This window comes from Phalacrocorax carbo, chromosome 9 (assembly GCF_963921805.1).
Source record: "Phalacrocorax carbo chromosome 9, bPhaCar2.1, whole genome shotgun sequence".
NCBI lineage: Eukaryota > Metazoa > Chordata > Aves > Suliformes > Phalacrocoracidae > Phalacrocorax > Phalacrocorax carbo.
In genome coordinates, this window is record NC_087521.1 from 27,695,622 (window position 1) to 27,715,605 (window position 19,984).

At 40.6% G+C, this 19,984-nt stretch overlaps 1 protein-coding gene across 1 annotated transcript in view; it reads left to right on the forward strand.

The window, feature by feature from the left end:
- The window catches only part of ASPG (asparaginase), a 49,688-nt gene extending 38,507 nt beyond the window's left edge, over positions 1 to 11,181 (forward strand). Inside the window, exons 13-16 of the mRNA XM_064460883.1 lie at positions 2,083 to 2,169; positions 8,602 to 8,701; positions 9,024 to 9,082; positions 10,754 to 11,181. Coding sequence (XP_064316953.1) covers positions 2,083 to 2,169; positions 8,602 to 8,701; positions 9,024 to 9,077 — 241 coding nt within the window. The 3' untranslated portion in view covers positions 9,078 to 9,082; positions 10,754 to 11,181. The remainder of the gene's footprint in view (positions 1 to 2,082; positions 2,170 to 8,601; positions 8,702 to 9,023; positions 9,083 to 10,753) is intronic.
- Positions 11,182 to 19,984: the final 8,803 nt, after the last annotated feature.

Below are 19,984 nucleotides of genomic sequence, written 5' to 3' on the forward strand. Positions count from 1 at the left end.
CTGCTGTATTAAATGTGTGCAGTAAATGCCCCAAATCCATCTGTATCTAAGACTTCTAGAGTCCCACACAGAGTAGTAATGGCTGTGTGGCATAGGTGGGAGATGATGTGCTTTCTGGAGGGAATCTTGCTACCAGTGAGGAGTACATAGTTACAACTGGGGAAAAGAAAAGCCTGGCTCTTCACTGGAATCAGAGATATGGAGTTCATAGGGGGAGCACACTGAGGGAAGATACCACACAACATTACATGCTTTGCTGCCTTTTATCTTTTAGTGCTGTCCCACAGCATAGCTTTTATTTTAAAAAACGCTAGTTTCATGGTGTGATTTTGAGTGTAAGGTGGGAAATGAGGAATTCACTAATAAGGTCATTGGAGAGTAAGCAGACACTCCCCATGTTCAGTTCTGTATCCAACATGAGCTTGAGTGAACAAACATGTTCTATTTTAATCTATTTTAGGTCAAATTTCTTCTCAGCTAATTACTGTTTTGCTTAAGACTGAACTAAATGTTTCATATGTGTAGAATTCATTCTTTACTGCAGATTGAAAAATAGGAAGCCATGCCATTATTTGCTGGCTCAGGGAGATGCTTGTGGATGACTAGCCATGTTGTAAGGGACCCACCTGAGAAAATATTTTAGATAACTGAACAAACTTGCGGCATGTGCTGTTCCAGCAATGCTTTGCCATAATTTTTTTTTGTCTGTCAACTGAAACAACGGACAATTAAAATAAATCTGTCTGGTAGGTTAAATAACCTATATTTGGAAAAGCAAAATGATTCCTATAGCATCTGTAAAGTTCTTTGTTTAGTTTATAAATTAAGAGGTTATATGAAATATATAAGCTTACATAGGCTTAACATAGATAACTGTGAAGTAGCGTCTCATTCAAGATGGAGTTTCCTAAAAAGAAGCAGAGGGATTAGAAAAGCAGCATCGTCCAGTTCTAAAATGGGAAGGCCCATGGCTACTGCCAAGAAAACACAAGGGATTAAGCAGAATGTGTATGCGAGCTTATTTTTTATTTTTAATTAATACAGATGAGTTTTTAGGTAATGCTTGGGAAAGCCCGTATATTTCCTATTACAATTTTATGCCCAGCTCTTTATTTTGAAGTGTAATGGTACAGCAGCTTGCTTCAAAGAGGAACTATGAAATTATTCCTGATCTGCTGGTCTCATCATGCTCTTTCTGGAGAAAAAAACTGCATTTGGATTTGTGAACTAGATAATTTGTTTAGCATAGGATCATGTTGTCACCTCCTTTTGGAACCTAGTTCTAAACTTTTCACTAGGTCACTTGTGGAAAATGTATTTTGCACATCTTCATCTGTCATGCTATTTTCTACCCACGACAGTACCTTTAGAGACCAGCCTTTTCCATAGACTTTCTTAAGCACCTGAGTAAGGTATAGGAGTTGGCTGGCAGTGCTGAAATATCTGTTTGTCCCTTTATCTCAAAGGAAAGGACAAGGAAGGCCTCCTAAAGACTCCAGGTGGAAATAAATAACAAAAGGTACTAGGAGGAGGGGGTTAGGAAAAGGTGTGCTTTTGTGCGAGGTTCATAAGAATACTTACCACAATTTTGAAGCCTTAAAAACCTGATTAGCATCTGTATTAACCTAAAGATTCATTATTTATCTGCAAGACACATGTTTTATTTAAGACTGGTATAAATGGCCACTGTATTCTGTAAAATTCAGGAATGATGCTATGTAATAAATGTCCTCACTGTTTGAATGTATTTCAATCACTAATATTTCAAGTGTTAAACTGAGCTAGCACTTAAGGTAAAGAAAATAAAAATTATTTGAAGATAAAGGGATGCCTCTCTCTCATCTTCAGAGCTGAATTTAACACTTTAATGAACTTAGTATGTGAATGAGTTTTTGATAGGGAGGGCAGATCTGTTTACTGCATCTTTCACCCTGCAGAAGATTCATTGGTTCTGTGATGGTGGTGAATGTCATGTAAGAACTTTCACTGACTATTTGTGTATATGACTAATGCTGGATTTAGGGGGAAAAAAACCCTACCAGTCAAGACACCTTCTCTGTTTTTTCTATTTCTTTCATAAAGGCACATACAAGTGATTAATTTGTTACGAGAAACGGGAGCGCACCTTTCAACGCATGACTTGGAGAATGTTGGAACAATACTCTGCAGGTAAATGTGATATAAGGTGAGGTGGACCTAAAACTGGGATGGAGTGGGATGGTTTTTCAGAAGAGACTCTCAGAATGGAAAACAGTGTGTAGACAACTTCCAAGAAACAGCTGGGTCCCTGGCACATGACATGACTATTTCTGTGTTAGATTAATAATGAGGAAATGAGTGAAGTGATGAAATTCAGCATCAACTCTGTGTCAGAGCACCAGTAACTTGAGAGCTCTAAAGTAGGGAGTATTGTGGGGATAAGTGAACTGGAAGCAAATATGCCCTGTTTTTTCCAAGCACTTTCACTGAGGAAGGGTGAGGAGGAAGCTGTGCAAAGTGTGATTTAATAGCATCTCTATTTGAGAATAAAGCTGCATATAGTGCATCATTTTTCTTTTCTTAAAATCCACTTTTCACTTACATGGGAATGGCTTCTACTCTGACTAGCATATAACATTGTTCTTAAAAATATCTAAATCAAATAGACAAATAGTTTAACCCCAAAACTTTTGAACAACTGCTCAGCACCTCTATATTTAATTTTAAGAGGATATAATCCTCTGTTAAAGCTGGTTTTCCATACAGTTGCTTTTAATGTATAACGTGGTTTAATGATATGGATATATATTATGAAAAGAAATAGATGCATGATTTTATTTTTTCCAGTACTGGTCCTGAATTACAAATTACCCTGAAAACTGTAAGAAGGTTTCACATGTTTCCTAAAATTACTTATAGTTTTTACTTCATTTCTTCTTCTCTTCTTCTTCTCAAATACAAACAAAAGGGCCCTCAGTACTGGCCTTTATATCAGGACTTGGCAGGAAACCATGAGACATGTAGGGTCAGTGCTGTATGTTGCCTATGAAAATATAAGGTCAATGCGAAGCTTACATGTGTTCTGTATAGAGACTGGACTCTGCATAATTCTGGAATCAAGAAATACTAGCTGGAGTGCTTCCGTTGTCGTAACACCCTCAGAGGAGTCTGGGTAATAAAACTTTTGCCGTGGAGTTAAAATATGCACTTCCCAGGACACTGCAAGTGATAGGACAGAACTAAACCCTTGGTTTGCATAGTTTCCATCTGCCAAGAAGGCAAGAGGAGTGGCTTAGGGAATGGTGTTCCTCTGCAAATAAATTGGCCCCTTACTTAGCTCTGGTTCCACGTGCAGAACCAGTTTGGCTAGCTGACCTGGGAGTAGTATGTCCAAAAATAAAAGAAGAGAACAAGAGTCCTTTAACAAAAAGTGGTTCTGATGCAGTTTGTTACAGTATTTTAAGAAGGATCGTACACCCTGCATCTGTATTGCACAACCTCCTGTCGTTCAAAGCCGGTATTTTGATAATAAACATTTAAGATATTTTGAACTTGCACTGATGGTAGTAAGCTTAGTATAAAACCAATGTAAATCTTCCAAACAGAGGGTGGGAGTGCATGTGTGTGCAGAGGCTCAGGACCTGGCATGGTGTACTTGGGGTGAGAGGGGAAGAGGCTCTTCCACCTCGGTGCAGGTCAGAGGCTGGGGCCATGGCTCCCTCCCAGCGGCAGCTTGGAGCAGCGGCCGCAGCCAGAGGCATGCCCACTGACAGGCATCACTGCACAGCATGTACCAGGAGCACAGCCAGCCTAAGGCAGTGGTCAGGCTTCGAGACAGTGCTGAAGTGTCTGTGAGCAGTGGCTGTTCCATACACTGCTCCTGCAGAGCTGAAGGGCTGGCTTGCTTCTTGCTGTTTTAGAGGGCCTGGCATAGTCTTTTCCACCAAAGGGTACTTTTTCCACAGACCATTATTCAGATGCCTAAAAGTTATTAAATCTGAGGTACTGGTGTTTGTCCTCCTGCCAAAATGTCTCAGATACTACTTCTGGAGTATCCTCAGGTGACCTGACTGATACACTCATTTTTCCAGCATGCTTGGGCTCACTTCTCTGTCCTCCCCTTACCTTCTGCTTTTAAGACTTCTCTTTGCAGGCACCGGCACCTTCATGGCAGTCAGCGTGTTCACATGGTCAAGCTGCTTAAAGAACAAGCTGTTTATAACATCTTCTCTCTGTCTAATTTGAACTATTTTCCTACATATCTTCTATCTTGTAATGATACCATATCAGTAATGTCAGTAAAGCTTCAGTTTGTACCAGTCTGAATTTGTCACCAAGGCAATATGTCAACTTCTTGGGGTTTAGAAGGACAAAGCTGCTTGCTTTCTCATAAGCTCTGGGTTCCTCAATTTATCTAACTTAACTTTTTTCTCCCATACAGTTCTCTCTCAATTAGAAGCTATAATCATGTTTCCCCCCTTGCTACTTACCTGTCTTCAAAGAAACTGACTTGCATAAAAGACCATGAACAGTGGTTTTTTGTGTTCTAACACTGTCTCCTCAGCTTCCTTCTGTTTAGACTCATGGTTTTAGAATAGAATAGAATTCAGCTGGAAGATTTTGGAGATAAAATAAAAATAAATTTGCTGCTTTGGCATTGGTGGTGTTTGAAAGGGAAAGGAGTACTAACCAGAACTGAGAGTTGGACAGTATCAGCGGGAACTCTTGTGTAGGAAGTGGAGATGCACATAGGTGCAGCCAAGATGATCGAGTTATTAAATATTTCATGGTTTAATTTGCTGGGTTTTTTTAAGTGAGAGGTGTTAGTCTGATTTTTAGAATTACTTTGTTGATGTTTGGTATCTGGTTCATGGCTTTGTTTTGAAATGAGAAAGCGGTCTCAATGTTAGTCATCTGTTAAAAATGTCAGAATCTCTTCTCATATTGCAGTAGTATTGTCATCTGCCTGCAAAACCAAACCATGACGAGATAAATTGTGACACTCAGACTTATTCTGAAGGCTTGTCAAGTTCTGGAGTTGGTAAACAGTTACTTCATGCTTGCTTTTTAAAGGAAAAAAGCCTGTATATAATTGAGATACTCTGTATAAAGTCTGTACTTCACAAAACTAAAGAGAGGCATAATGTCAAACCAGCCTTCTCTTTCATATTCTTAGATTTCATAAAATGATATGATACAATATACAAGGATGCAGCCTTTCAAAATCAGCAACTTTCAGAGTAAGATGCCACTTCAATTTAACATAAACTTGGGGGGTAAGGCTGGGGGAGGAAGGATAAATGTGCCTCTGCAGGAATTAGGACCAAGCTTCTAATGCCTGCTATCTTTCAAAAAAGTCTGTCTCAACAGAGAGCGAGGTGGAGATACACACTCCCAAATCTAAGCTAAGAGCAGCACTCTCAAATGTGTTCAGGACAGAACAAACCATGCCTAGTGCTGGACTTTTAACTTGCTTTTTGAGAATTTTTATTTTTTTAAAAAAAGGAATTAAAAAAATCTCTTCTCGTAGGGTGATGATACACCTACAAAAAAGAAAGTCTTTCCTGATTGCTTTATATAGACACTGAAAAAGGAGAATTGCTGAAAAAGCAGAGCTTTGTGTCCCTGGGAAAGATCCCTCCTAGTACCTGAGGAGGCAGGAGGGAGCCCTAAGGTGTCATTTCACTGTATGCACTACTTCCCAGATCTAGATCTGCATTGGCTTTTGTCCTTCTAAACTCCCTGAGACCTGAGCAGCTTCACTCCTGGTACCTTGACAGTAACAGAGCACCCCTTAACTAGCAGCTCCTATAACTGAGTTTGCTTGATGCTAGTGTGACAGGAGAGCACAAAATCAGAGAGCATAATTGCATTATCACTATTCTCAATATCTTCGCTCTGTCATCATCATGGCTACATCAGCCGTGCTGAAGCTGAAATAGGTACATAATCATTGTTTTCAAATGCAAGAGTATTGATGGGCAGCAGACCTGGGATTATCTGCTGTAAAAGGTATCAGTCAGAGTTTAGTAAAACGTGGTAAGTAGTTTTTTGTCAGCAAAGCAGGTTTTAAACACCCTGGTAAGTGTATATTGAAGTTATTTTTATTCCATTTAATTATTAAAAAAATGATGGACTTGCTGCTTAGAGGATGCACTTGGAGTTGGAATTTCTGGCATAAATATCTTTGAGAAAAATGCAGAGCAAAGGTCCCCGTAGTATATGTTGAGAAGTCCTATGTATACATTTGACTATATGAAGTACACTTACAGTGCGTAAAGGAAATATAGATGTGTTTGGCTTGACAGAGATCTGGAACTGGAGAAAATGTTTTCTGGTGTTCTTGATTATAATCAATTTAGTGAATAGTAGGTACCTTCTATTTAGAATGATATCTTAATTTTCTCGCAAGCTACATCACTTCTTGTTCTCTGGGTCATGGTCCCCATGGAATACATTTCTCACTTGATCAGTAAATTGCTGCTGGAAAATTGAAGATACTTCTCTGTATTTGGATTGCTCTAATGTCACGGAAGGAGGCGACTTCACAGTGTTGACCTCTGGCAACGTGGGTTAAGTTGCTCTTTCTGAACAGGTGCTATTAGGCAGTTAATTTTCAAGTAAGTGCAGTAGTCCCTGTTTGTTGCTTACAGTGATGCTAGCTGAATTGCCCTGGGTATGTAGGTTGATAATATTTCTAAATGTGCTGGTCTTTGCCCAAAGTGGTTCCTGCATTGCATGTGACTGAACGATGAGATTCAGTTTGGCAATTGCACTGCTTTCCTGCCCAGTGTTAGAGATGCTTGTAACTCTCACTTGCTAGGCAGGCTTTTTGTCTGTTTGTTTGTTCCTTAATTCTAGGACCTTCCAGTGTCAATGGCAAGAGACTTCTCTTTGTAAGTAAAGATAATTCTTGTGTTCCAGAAGTGGCTGCTTAGCAATTTCTTCTCTGGTTTACTACTGCTTACTTTTTTCCTGCAGCTTAAGGACTTCCCACTGAGCTTCCTGTTAGAACTCCTTTGCCTTTCTCTGTTTCCTTAATTGCTTCTGAGGGGCCTTTTTTTTGATGGAAGTTTTCATTAACAATTTATTGACCCTTTTCTTCATGATGTCAGAATGAAGCACTGTTAAATGTCATAGCACCCCACTGTCACTTCCCTGTCCCTGTCCTCCAAAGGCTCCAGCTGCACATCTTCTGCCCGGCCTCAGGGCTGGTAGGGTTGCATGGAGGAATACAGACAAGAGACCGTCTGCTTTCCCTTTTCCTGCGCAACCTCTGGGACTGCTGCAAGCAAAAACCTCTCTCTGACTTTCTGCTCATGCTGCTGCAATTAGAGGCTTTCACTCCCCTGAAAACGTTTTTTCAGGTACTTAAAGAGATTTAATCAACAACAGAAGTGACTTCAGCCTAGCAGAGAAGTGAATGTTGCAGCCTTGCTTTCAGGGTTTCTTCCATAAGCCTACCTGACTGACTGCCCCTTGTATCTTCCAGCCTTCTCCACTCTCCACCAGGTCTGCCTGGCTTGGTTGTCATACCCAGGAGTCCATCACCCTCCTCCATCCCTTGTGCCAGCAGTATGCCATTCCCCACAGCGAGCACTGTTCAAGGCAGCAAACTGTACTTAATAAGTTTGGGAAGGGTTCCCCCTCTCTTAATGAGATTCAACCTCACTTGATGATTATCAGTGTGGTTCTGCTGAAACAATCTGCAAGCACATGGCAAGCTCAGGTCTGAAGCCTGACAAATGTTGGTAGCTTGAGAAAACCAAAGATAGTCCTCCCAGCCTTGCTGTCCTCTCAGCCTGTCCACAGGCCTGGTACAGACGGTCGTGCTTTTGCATATGTACATGCTGTTAGCCCTTCTACCAAAATTAAAGTTAGAAATAAACCTTAAGTATTATGGATAAGACTACCAGCAGATGTGCGAAGAAACAGTGTGATGTACATTCCTCTGAAAACTTTAACTCACTTATTTGTATTTGATTTGTTTTGATCCTTTCTATCGCTTGTTATGTGTGGCAGATAGAGGTCATCTTTAAAAAGCTTTTTTTTTGCTTGCTGCCCATTTAAATCTTACAAACTGTCTTACAAAACTAAAAAAAAAGCTGTGTTATTGTCCAAATGATATCACATAAATATGCAGTCATAACTTCTGATAGCAACCATAGTTATGCAGACTTGTGAAGGGGGTTTCTTAATGGTTTTAAATAAGGCATGCTAATTGCTAGCACATCTGCTTGTGCTCTCACTCAGCTGCATCTTGATTTACCCATTGCCCTCCCCCCAACTCATTTCATGAGATAAATATTGTGTTGTGAAATATGAAACTGCATGACTTTTTTTCCCCTTTGGTCATAGTCACACCCACTATGTGAAACTAGCTTGTTGTAAGTACTTATACACAGCCCTATTAATTTAAGGAACTGATTCATCAAGCTGTGCTGCTTGCTCAGCTATTCAAAGCTGTTGTAATAGTGTTCCTTTACTTACCTCTCTACCCTGGCAGCCATGTTGAGCCTGTTCTGGTTCAGTGTTTACCTGCTGAGCTAATTGACAGAACCCAGGAGTGCACTGAAATGGACTGATGGATTTAGAACCAATATTAATTATTCTTTTTTTCAGCCTTGCAGCTAAAGGTGATGTGGATGGGCTGTATGCCTGGCACCTAGCTGGCGCAGACCTGGAGCAAACTGGTTATGATGGCAGGAATCCCCTACAAGTAGTAAGTGTGCATATGGCTGTACTCCATATGGCGCGCTAGCTGTGTGAGTAATAACACACGCCATCAGATAATATTACTCTGGGAAAAGTAAATGCTGCTTTGGGGACTATAAACTGGATTAGAGTTTGTTACAAACTCAAGTCTGATGCTGTTCCGAAGTAACAAATTATTGGAGCCAGAATTTTCTCATCTATGTCAGAGAAATTAAAATTTAAATTGGATTTTAATTATTTTGTGGTAACATATTCTTACTTCCCACAAGTAAGTATTTGCATGTCCTGGTACACAGGATGGCAGGATTTATTCATGTTTCTACTTACAGGCAGAGGCTACAGGGCATAAGGAGGTTCTTGACTTCTTTAGACAAAAGCAGTAAAGAAGGTAAGATCTCATTTTCAAGTGCTAGATTTCTGAAATGTACAGATCAGCATATACATGTATGAAGGGGGATTTTGTATTCAAGCACTCATTCACCCTAGGGCATCCGGCTTCGGCTGCTGTCCCTGTCTTAGTTTCTGATATGGCTCTGAGTACTTTAATCCTTTGTAGAGCGAGGCTAATGTTCATTCCTCTTTTCTGCCTGAGCCTGGAAGTGCTTTTTATGGTGCAGTCCATGGTGTTTGGGAATCTAAATGTTACCAAATTAAAACCACTGAAGGCAACAACACCTTGTGCTGTTGGCCCGTTGCAATAAATTGCTCCTCTGTCTTGTCTGCATTAGAGAGGAAATGCCTTTTATCAGGCACTTTGCCAGGCCTGGTTTTCAGGGTGACATGCCCACAGCACAGCAGCATACCCTCCTCCAGTAGAGCTGCGAGGCAATCACAGCCGTTCGGCTGCACAGCCTCCCTCTCCAGAGGTGCTGCTGTGGTACCTACAGCATTTCAATGTGTGTTCTCCCTCCAGCTTTTAATGGAGCACCTTACACCAGCCCATCTTCTAGTGTAACATAGCCAACCACCATGGGAAACATGGGGCAGAGTCTTACAGCCAGGAGTGAGGTGAGCTACATACACAGAGCGCAGGAGGCTCCCTTTCAGCAGATTGCTCTGCCGAGGGCTTGCTCCGCCTTGGGGCGCAGGACAGGGCAGTGCCATGGCCTCGCTCTTACTCAGACCGTAGGTGTAGCTGCCTGGTTGTCCCTGACACGGACTCCCAGCGTGACTCTCTCTTGTGCTGCTAACCCACCAGGTGTGCTTCCCCAGCTGCATGCACGCAAGGCAAGTGTGAGCCTCGTGTTCGAAGCAGCAGATCTGACAAGTCTCTTTATAGGAAACTTGTCTGGGCGTTTGACCTTCTCCAGCACTGTGCTGTAACTGGAGACATTTAAAACACTTGCCTTCAATTTCTCGGAATTCCTTTCTGATGCAACACATTGTCGATTTAGATATCTCCTCTCCAATATATTGGCAAGCCTAATTCCAATTTAAATATTGGGAGGAGATGATCTTCTTTCTTTAATAAGATTAACACAAAATTTAGTTAAAGTTTTTGCTGCCTCCCTGTCTACTTTGCCACTTGTGAGTCCTATGTGATCAGTGTGAGTGAATTCGTGTATATAAGTGGAGAACTGCAGCTGGAACAAAAGCACTTTTTTATCACTCTGGACTGCTCTAAATGAACATAGGACAGACTCAGGCATTTTTTGCTTTGCTGTAAAGTTTTGGGGTTTTCTTTGTTTTTATCTGATATAGGAGGGTTAGATAAAATCACAGTCTTGAGCATTTAAATGGAAGCTTTCTAGTGTCCAGGATGAAGATGCTAAAAATACCTTGAGAATATGGGTTATGTTGCAAAGGGGTTTCCATTTTAAGTGAAACATGTCTGCAAAAGTTCCTTTTCTTTTGTAAGTGGGGAGTGAATGTGTTAAATCCTCAGCTCCTACATGGATCATCTCTTAATTCCTTTGGACTGAGCCACCAGTAGCGTAGGCAGTCTGAAGGAAGTCTTCAGTACTGCATGAGAACTTGCTTGGCAGGCTACAAGGCAATCGCTTCTCAGGAAGGTTTTGGGTACTACCTGGTTCTGAACATCCATTTTCTCTTTCTCTAGAGGCTGTAGAAGATGGTCACTCCTCTTCAGAAATACCAGCTTTGAACATTAATGCTGTTAAGCGGTTTTGGAAGGAAAAGAGGAAAGCAACAATGGTAGCTGCACTTGGCGCATACAGGAAAGCTAGAGCTTAGAAATATTACTTGCTTAGGATCACATTAAATTCTTACTGATCTTCTAAAAATTATTTGCTGCTTTATCTTTTAATCACTTTTTTTGAAAAGAATTTTTTATAAACAAGTGAGGCTGGAATGTATTGCCTTTACTGTACACATTCTGCTTCTAAAGAGGCCTTTTGAATCTTATGTTAAATCAACGAGGACAATATTGCAGGCATAGCAAACAGAAATGCTGTGGTGATTTCATACCAAGAAAAAACAGTGGAGTGTGCATTTCTGGGTTTCATCTAATAAAATCTCTGAGGAACATGTTGGTTTCACTTTGTCTGTTTTTTGCAATGGCTTGTATCACTTCAGTTGCAATTACAGCAATTGTGAGTGTCAGTGCAAACAATTGAATCAGTCACGGGCATCTGCCTGCAGTTGTGTACTAATCTTCACCAATGTGTCACTATAAAACCTCACTTAAAATGAGTAGGAGGCAGATGCCATAAAGCATGTTTGTGGGACTGTCTAAGTGAATTGATTGTTTTGTTTCTAATAGCATCTTTCCCACATCCTGAGCGGAATATAATCAAGATTGCTACATGCTGGACACATAATCCTTTGGACTGTAAATGTGATCTCAGTATTAACAGACCCCAAGTTTAAAGTCCCAACACTTTCAGACTAGAGAAAAAAAACCAGTGTATATCTTTTCAGCTGCATCCACCCTAGAATATGTAAACGTAAAGAATACTTCAGGCAAATGCATATATTCGAGATGGCAACTTTTAATTTCACCTACAGCTCCTGCAGTAATCTATGTGGATTTTCTATCTGCTTCATCTGAAGAGAATCTTTGAAGTGCAGATAGTTTTTTCTTTTTCCTCTTTATACTCTTCAGCCTTCCCACAGCTATTCTTATCATGAAGAAAAGCTGCATGGACTACTTGCTGAGCCTGCTAGTGTTAAAAGATTCCCAAGGTATGTTGCATATCAGATCCCCCTAAAACAAGGTAACTGTGCATGTAGTCTGAGGAAACGCTGTATACATTCCAGTTAAAAACAAAATAAAAAATGCATTATTTTTTAATGTGAAGAGTAGTGTACCTCCTCACTACAGTCACAAAAATTACCATTATGCTGCCTCATTATTAAATAATTGATATTATATAGCACTAAGCATGCTTTAGATTGAATAAAATTAATACAGAATTGAGTAAATTAGATGTAACATTAAAAAATCAGGCTTCAAATTCATCACCTTTTTGGTGCCCTATCTGTAACTACATAAAGGCAATGTATGTAACAAAGTAATGTTTGTGAAAATTTTTGTGATCAGGAGAAAAACCATGCACAGGTTCCTCTTCCTACAGGATTTAGACCTGCTATCTTAAGTCTTGCCTAATCAATAGTCTAAATATTGATGCACTGAACTAGGAAATTCCTGGTAAACTTCTTTCCAAGTGACCTTCTTGGGATTAGAATTTTTTTTTTTTAATTATTCTCAGATGCAATAATTTGTCCATAGCAGCATCTATTCTTTATTTCTGTACCAGAATGACTGATGCAAACATACACAGAAGCATCAGTATTTTCCTTATATCTTTCAATAAGGGTTTAACCGATCTACAGAAAACCTTCTAAACAATAACATTCTTATATTTCTAAAATAGAACACCCATCAAAAGTACAAAACATACTTTTTTTTTTCCTTTTGAACAAGGAATGGTATTCTGGTGGGAATTACTGAAATAATAGGTCTTAAGAGTAAAACTGAAGGAGAGAGAAGAAAATAGACAACCAATCTCTTCATGCATGTGAGCCAGGTAAAGACACAAAGAATAACATCTAGAAATGTGATCCAGTACAAAAACTTTTAGTTAGAAGCTCGTAAAGCTAAAATGAAGTGGTTCGGGTCATGTTTACAGTGAGAATAAAGCAATATTAGCTTCTTTCTGACAAACCTTTACAGAGATGTATATCCTATTGATACACTGTCTTGCATAAGATGGCATTGCTGCAACTTTCTAGAAAATCTGCCATTTGCCTTATAAACAGACCAATATCTAACAGATGTTTTAATGGCAAATGCATGAATGCAAATTTAACATTTACCTGAGAAACCTGGATCTCTTTTATATTTGTCAAAGTTTCACTCAAGGACTGTAACAGTCTACAAGCATTAAGAGAGACTGCGTATAGGGTGCTGGGATAAAAAAGTGGCTAAAATCACCCAGTCGAGGCCAGAAACCTTAGCTCTTGATTTGGTGTTGGGGATGAACTTCAACAACGCTTTTGAGATCCTGTGTTTGCCTTGTTCGTCTATTACACCCTTTGCTCTGTGAGGTGGATTTAATAATTGTAATTACACTCTCCGTGATAACGCCCAGTCTTGTGATGAATCTATCTGTGTGTAGTAACCCTTAAACTTTACATTGTTATTGGTCAAAAGTAAAATCTTGTTATTAGTAAGGAGTGAAAATTCTACATATTTGTTTTAGCTACTGTAATCAGCTGAGTGTCTTTCATTAGTTAAAGTATGCTATACATTCCAGGGGCAGCTTTTTTTTTTTAAACATCCTAATATTTCTCATTCAGATCATCCCTGAAAAGATCGAATACATTCTTCTTTTTATCCAGCCATCTTCTGCTTGGTAAAGGTTTGCAGGTTAAGCAGCCGTACAGGGCCTTTACTAACGCAAACAGGCTCATTCTATTGCTGGGACCACCTCCAGGTCTGTTTCATAACTTCTATAACTCCAGTCACCCACGGTGTCCCTGTAGCCTTCCTATCTACATCCAATTATAGTTAGATCTAACACATACTGCGAGGATCATCTGCAGATCTGTGCTGGATATTTGATGCACAGTACACATTGGAACAGCACAGTAGAAGCTGGGTAAAGTTAGTTTTGCAATTCTATGGTGCAGAAGAGCTTGTGATATGTTTTAGTATCAGTTTTTAATGCTTCCTGGAACATAAAGATGGCATTTCAGTTTCTGTCAGAAAACAGCAGTGCCTCCCATTGCTTTCCAGCCTGAGACTAATAATGCAAGTGTTCGGGCTTCCCTTGCCCTACAGAAGCTCCAACAGGTGAAATGCCGTGCCAGGGAAGTGTACCAGCTCATGAGACAGCCTGCTAGCATGAGAGCGTCACAGCGGCGGCTGCGGGTCTGTGACCATCCTGCTGAAGAGCACGAGTGTGTGCATGATTTCTGCCATGACTACACAACAGCAAAAAGGCATAATCAATAATCTGAGACTCGTAGCTGCTGCACTAACATGGGATTTATTTCCAGTGCCGAATCTTTGACATTGCAGGGAATCTGTGGAAATGAATGCTGGTGCTGGAACCTCTTCTGCCTCTCCACAGAGGAGACACTATGAATGCCTCCTGTAAAAGTCAAACATTACATCAATTCTACAGCTTTCTTCACTTGAAAGACAACACCCAGCTTCCACTTTGTTTCTTTTTCCTAATGGTCCAGCTAAGACTGCCAAGGGATAGGGACTGCTTGGCCTATGTCAGCACTTCTCTAACACTGCAGAAAGGAGAGATTTGCACAACTAACATGTCCAAGTTCCTGTCTGATTTGAGTTACAACTTTCCTTTCCCAAATGCAACTACTTTCTATTTTACTGATGTCTGAAAACATTAAGTTTTTGTTTGGAGATTGTCTTATAAAACTTTTGTGATGGAAGGGCATTCTTAATTATTTGAAAAATCAGCATGTGCTTGCTCTCTTATTGTATGTCATCTTGGTAAACTGTTAACATCTGTCAAGGCTGGCTGACCCACTGACAGACTGACTGTGTCTGATCAGTACTTGCTGAATTAAATCAGCTGTTCAGCAAGGCTTCAGTATCTGCTGGTTCTTGTCAAATTGCTACTGCCAGTTCTGCACATCTTAGCTTAGAATTACTATACTATAGCACATCTCGGTTGTCTCATACAGGGATTTTGGTGCTCAGCAATGAGCGATAACAGAATCTCTCATCTGGAACTAAACCCCTTTATCCTCCTTGAATCAGAGTTTCTTTATTTGCAGTCTTCTGAATGATGTGATCTACTGGGATTCTTCCAAAAACATTGTGATCTAGTTGGAATATTCCTCCATTTTTAAGGTGGGTTCAAGTAGTGAAATGACTAAGGAAGGAAATGTATCCCCCGTGCAGAGAAGACAAAGTGTGCCCAGTTCTGCTTACACAGCAAACATTAAGAGACGCGTAGCACCATCAAATTCCACCATAGGTGTAATCCCCTTTTCCAGGAGCCTGTGCTGATCCCTGCATAGGACCTACCACAGCCGTGTAAGAAATAAAATGCTTTTAGTTTCCAGCATCACAATTTGTTAGATCACTGAGATAAACCTGAAATAATTGTATGATGGGTGAAAACAAGAAATTATAAAGAACCGACCAAATCTGCACAGCATATGTCTTCACAAGCATTGCTGATACGTTTGTGTCTCTTCCAAGTGGACTCTATCAGCAGTATAATCATCTTCTAGACTAGTAAGACTAGTCTTTCCATGATTCTTTAACAACGTTTTATGACATTGTGGTGCCTGATGACATGGCTGTAACAACACTTTTCATTTTAGTGACTCTTTTAGAAAAGCTACTAATGTAGAAAGCTTATAAGATATGTAAAATACTCTACTGAACCACACAAATTAATCTGTGGGACTCAAATGTTGCCATCTTAGATAGGCCGTGAGTCAGAATAAAATCTGGTACTACCAGATTTATTGTTTGTGCAAAGTGTCTACCTGAAAATTACTCTAGAAACTTCATTAGACATACATTTGTTTACCTGTGATCAAGTGAACGGGAAGAGGCAGAAGCCTGCATCTCAGAAGTGTGGCTGAGACAAGTATCCTGAATCACGGCAACAAAATGAAATGTCTAGCGTAAACCACACAAAATAGAGCACTACTTAATGTAGGTCTGTGTGGAAGAGTTGATAAAAATCTCACAGTCAAAGGACTTGGTTCTTGATGTGAAATCTATGTTGATATCTGACTGAAATTGCCACTGACATAACAGGAGGATATGGCAAACAGGGACCACGGCTCCTCATGGGCTCCATTGGCATGGAAGAGGCAGTGCCCTTTTCCCCCTCATCCAGCCCTGACAAGGCTCGCCTGTTCAGGCACGCTCAGCCTGTGCATACCTTGTGCGCTCCCACTGGTGTTTTGAGCTCCACACCAGCACCTCCCTCCCACTCCGGGATGCTGCACATCAGAGGGAGATGTCAGCCAAATCCAAGGCAAGGTGCCAACAAACAACATCCTGCAGCTTCGCTCTGCAGCCTCCTCCGTACGCAGGCACTGCCAGGCTTCAGCGATGCGTGACCGGATGCATGGCACATTGCACGACCAGACAGGAAAAGGCGAAGAAATTGTTCTCCCTCGTGCAGCAGCAGTAAATACCACAAAACTAAATAACCTCTCTCTCAAGCCATGGTATTCCTTCACATCGTCTCAGCTTCAAAATGGGACCAGAAGAATGGTGGCCAGGGGAGATGTTACCTGGTCAGACTGCCTGCTTAGTAGCGTATGCAGCATTTCTGAGTACAGATGAGCCCGGTTAATTACCTGTTTATGTGCACAATAGATGTGTTTCTTCTGTAGTGCCGCTGTTGTAGATCCTATTAGGCTCTTCTGCTTGGTGTTCAACAGCCACAGACTCTGGTTTTAAGAGCTTACAGGTGAATTCAGATGAGGCTCTGTGCAGTGAAAAGTGGTAAGAAAGGGGCAAGAGAATGACAGTAAAGTTTGTTTACATCAGCTGGTTATTTCTACACCTTGATTTCCAATTATTTAACATTAAATGATTAAGTATTAGCATCGAAGAGGAATGACAGTCCTCGCAATTCAGTAGCGTTGGTCATGTATAGCAAAGAAAAGAATTTCAGGGTAAAGAGAAAGGAATCTTAATGGCAATCTTTTGCTGAGAGATGAGTTACCACAATTAGAACAGAGAGGTGTAAATTAATCCCATCATATGCAAGAAGCTGCTGCACTGGGGAGATTCTCTGATGGTGATGTGTGTGCATCTTTCAGGGTGTGTGGCTTCCTTCCTGGATACGTTTTACTGTAGATCTTTGTGACCAGGGCCCAGTAAAAGTAGGATTTCAAAGCATCAAATTATTTATGTGGCACACCTGAATTTCCAGTTCCCACTGAAGGGTCAGTTTTGGGGAACATGATTCCCAGCACCCTTGAGGCAAGACATCCAGCAGAAATCTCTGCTGAATCCCACAGAGCTCCAGGGCTTCGGGACAAAGATGACTGCCTGTTATCTCTGCTGACTGATAGGAGTGTGATGTGAAATAAGTCAGTTTACTTACTTGGACCTCTTTGACCAAGCTCTCTGCCCACAACTATGTCACCATTCACCACTGTTCTTTGGAAAGTTCTACATTCAAGGATATAAAATCAGAAATATGAGATGTTGCTAAAAATTGCCATGCTGCTTCACTGCAAAGTCACACTCTTTATCTTCAGTGGCTTGAACCAGCACATGCTTAGGAAATATCAATAAATGGTCAAGTCATTAGCAATTACTTCCTTCCTGATAGCTTTATGGGACGGAACTCATAATTCTGCTAACTCTGAAAAACCAGCTGGTTTGTGAACGTGAAAAATAAAGTTGGTACAAGGTTTGTGATGGCTATCACAATGGCATTGTAATAAATTATGAAGTCATTAAAGCATGCTTAGTGCACAGCTGCTAATCTTAAATATGAAATTGTTGGCCAAAATTTTCAGAAAATGCTAGTGATTTCAAGTTCCATCCTCCAGGGTCTAACCTGAACCTTAAAGGTAGAATAAAATGTGGCTGGTATTTTATGAAAGTCAGCTCCTCTTATAGAGTCAGGCACCCGGGAAGTGAGGCATCCAAAATTACTGGTCACATCAAAATTGTGTTCACTGGCTATTTAATTTGTATTTTTGTTTCAAATTAAAAAAATAGAACAAAACTACGCAACACAAAAAAAGAGGAGAAAGGAGAATTGATTGTGAGGAGATAAAAAAAATGTAACCATGAGACCAAACATTCCTGAAATTTGCTAAAAATACTACAGAGGTTGTTTATCCAGAGTTGAATGCAAAACAGGACTCAGTGGATTCCATTTCTCATGCACACATCTCCAACTGTCTCCTCAATGGCACAGCTGGCGTTCCTAAGCTTCCAGTGAAAGCCATGGCAAAGTATGATCTACACCAGGACTGTAGAACTACCTCCTCCTTGTTTGCAATATGCTTTTCCTAATGTTTTTAAGGCTCCTAGTGCTAGAGTTGAAACTTATCCTCACTATCGAGCTTTCATGCAGAGACCTCCCAGGACACGTCCGCTTAACAGCTCACACACCATCCCTGCAGCACAAGGATTCTTTTTCACACACATCCTTTTTTTTTTCACAACTGCTGAGGCACAGGTAATTGTACCCACTGATCCTGCAAGTGTGCAAAGCCCTGAGATCTCTTTATTCTAAACTTGTTATTAAAAGAACTGACATGTTTAACAATTACATCTAAAATTTGAAGTAGAAAACAGAAAATTTGTACTGTTATTTACTGCTATCTGTTGTGCTTTTGTATACACATAAAGCTTGACTTGAAAAATTCTACCAAAGAGGAAAAAAGTACATTAATTTGTATAATGTAATTTATGCAGTTAACTGCTGGAATGAACAAGATGTTAAATCAGAACAAGCAAAAGGTGATGTGTGGTATTACAGGCTAATGTAGTATGTAACATCTGTAGTGCTCAGGGATGATCACAGAATCACAGAATGGCAGGGGTTGGAGGTCATCCAGAGCTTGAGCAGGCACCCCCAGAGCAGGGGGTACAGGAACGCGTCCAGGCGGGGTTTGAATGTCTCCAGGGAAGGAGACTCCACACCCTCCTTGGGCAGCCTGTGCCACTGCTCTGGCACCCTCACAGGAAAGAAGTTTTTCCTCATATTGAAGTGGAACTTCCTCTGTTCCAGCTTGTGCCCATTGACCCTTGTCCTGTCATTAGACACTGTTGAAAAGAGTCCAGTCCCATCCTCTTGCCACCTGCCCTTCAGATAGTTACAAGTATTGGTGAAATCCCCCCTCAGTCTTCTCTTATCCAGGCTGAAAAAACCCAGGTCTCTCAGCCTTTCCTCATAAGGGAGATGCTCCAGCCCCCGATCATCTTGGTAGCTCTCCGCTCGACTTGCTCAAGCAGTTCCACGTCCTTCTGGAACTGGGGGACCCAAAACTGGACACAGTTCTCCAAATGTGGTCTCACTAGGGCAGAGTAGAGGCGGAGGATAACCTCTCTCAATATGCTGGCCACACTCCTTTTAATGCAGCCCAGAATATTGTTGGCCTTCTTGGCCACAAGGGCCATGAACTGTCTGTTTAGACAGAGCATATGAGATTAAGAACTCTTCTCCTGTTGAACTGATAATTTGGGGTTTTATCGAAATTTTGTGCATACAATGGCAGCATTTTCCAATAAATATGAATTCTTAGCTTCACATGAAGATGTTATCCATATCTTAATTTCTAGCATGTCTTTATTAATTTAACCACTGAATGGCAAACCCCCAATCTTTCTAAAAGTTCTTGGTTGGAAAAACATCCCACTCCATCTTTTTTCTCTATAAATAACTTGATGTTATCTAGGCAATAATCTCAAAAGGCTTCCTATTTATGAGGAAGTATTAGGCCACCTCTCAAGGTGTTTATTACCACAAACCAAGTTGTTATCAAGCTATTATTACACTCACATGTGACACGTAGTGGGCTGCTATATTGACAAATGAACTTGAACCAACTGAAGTAAACAAAAAGTTGCCCCATCGGTGTTTGCTATGAACATCTGGAATGCTGATTTCCCAGGGTGGGAGAAAATCCACTTGCACTGGGTTTTTTCTGTTTACCAGGCCCAAGAATATGACAGGTACTTTACAGGACATGGCAGACTCTGGGTCTTTACTTAAGAAACTTCCAACTGAATTTTAGGTGAGCAATAATGAGCAAGAATAGCAGATCAGTAAGAAAACTATGAGTAAGGTAAAAATGACAAGCCCAGAAATGGTAAGCTCCATACCCAGGCTTAGTTTGCATACTGGATTTATTT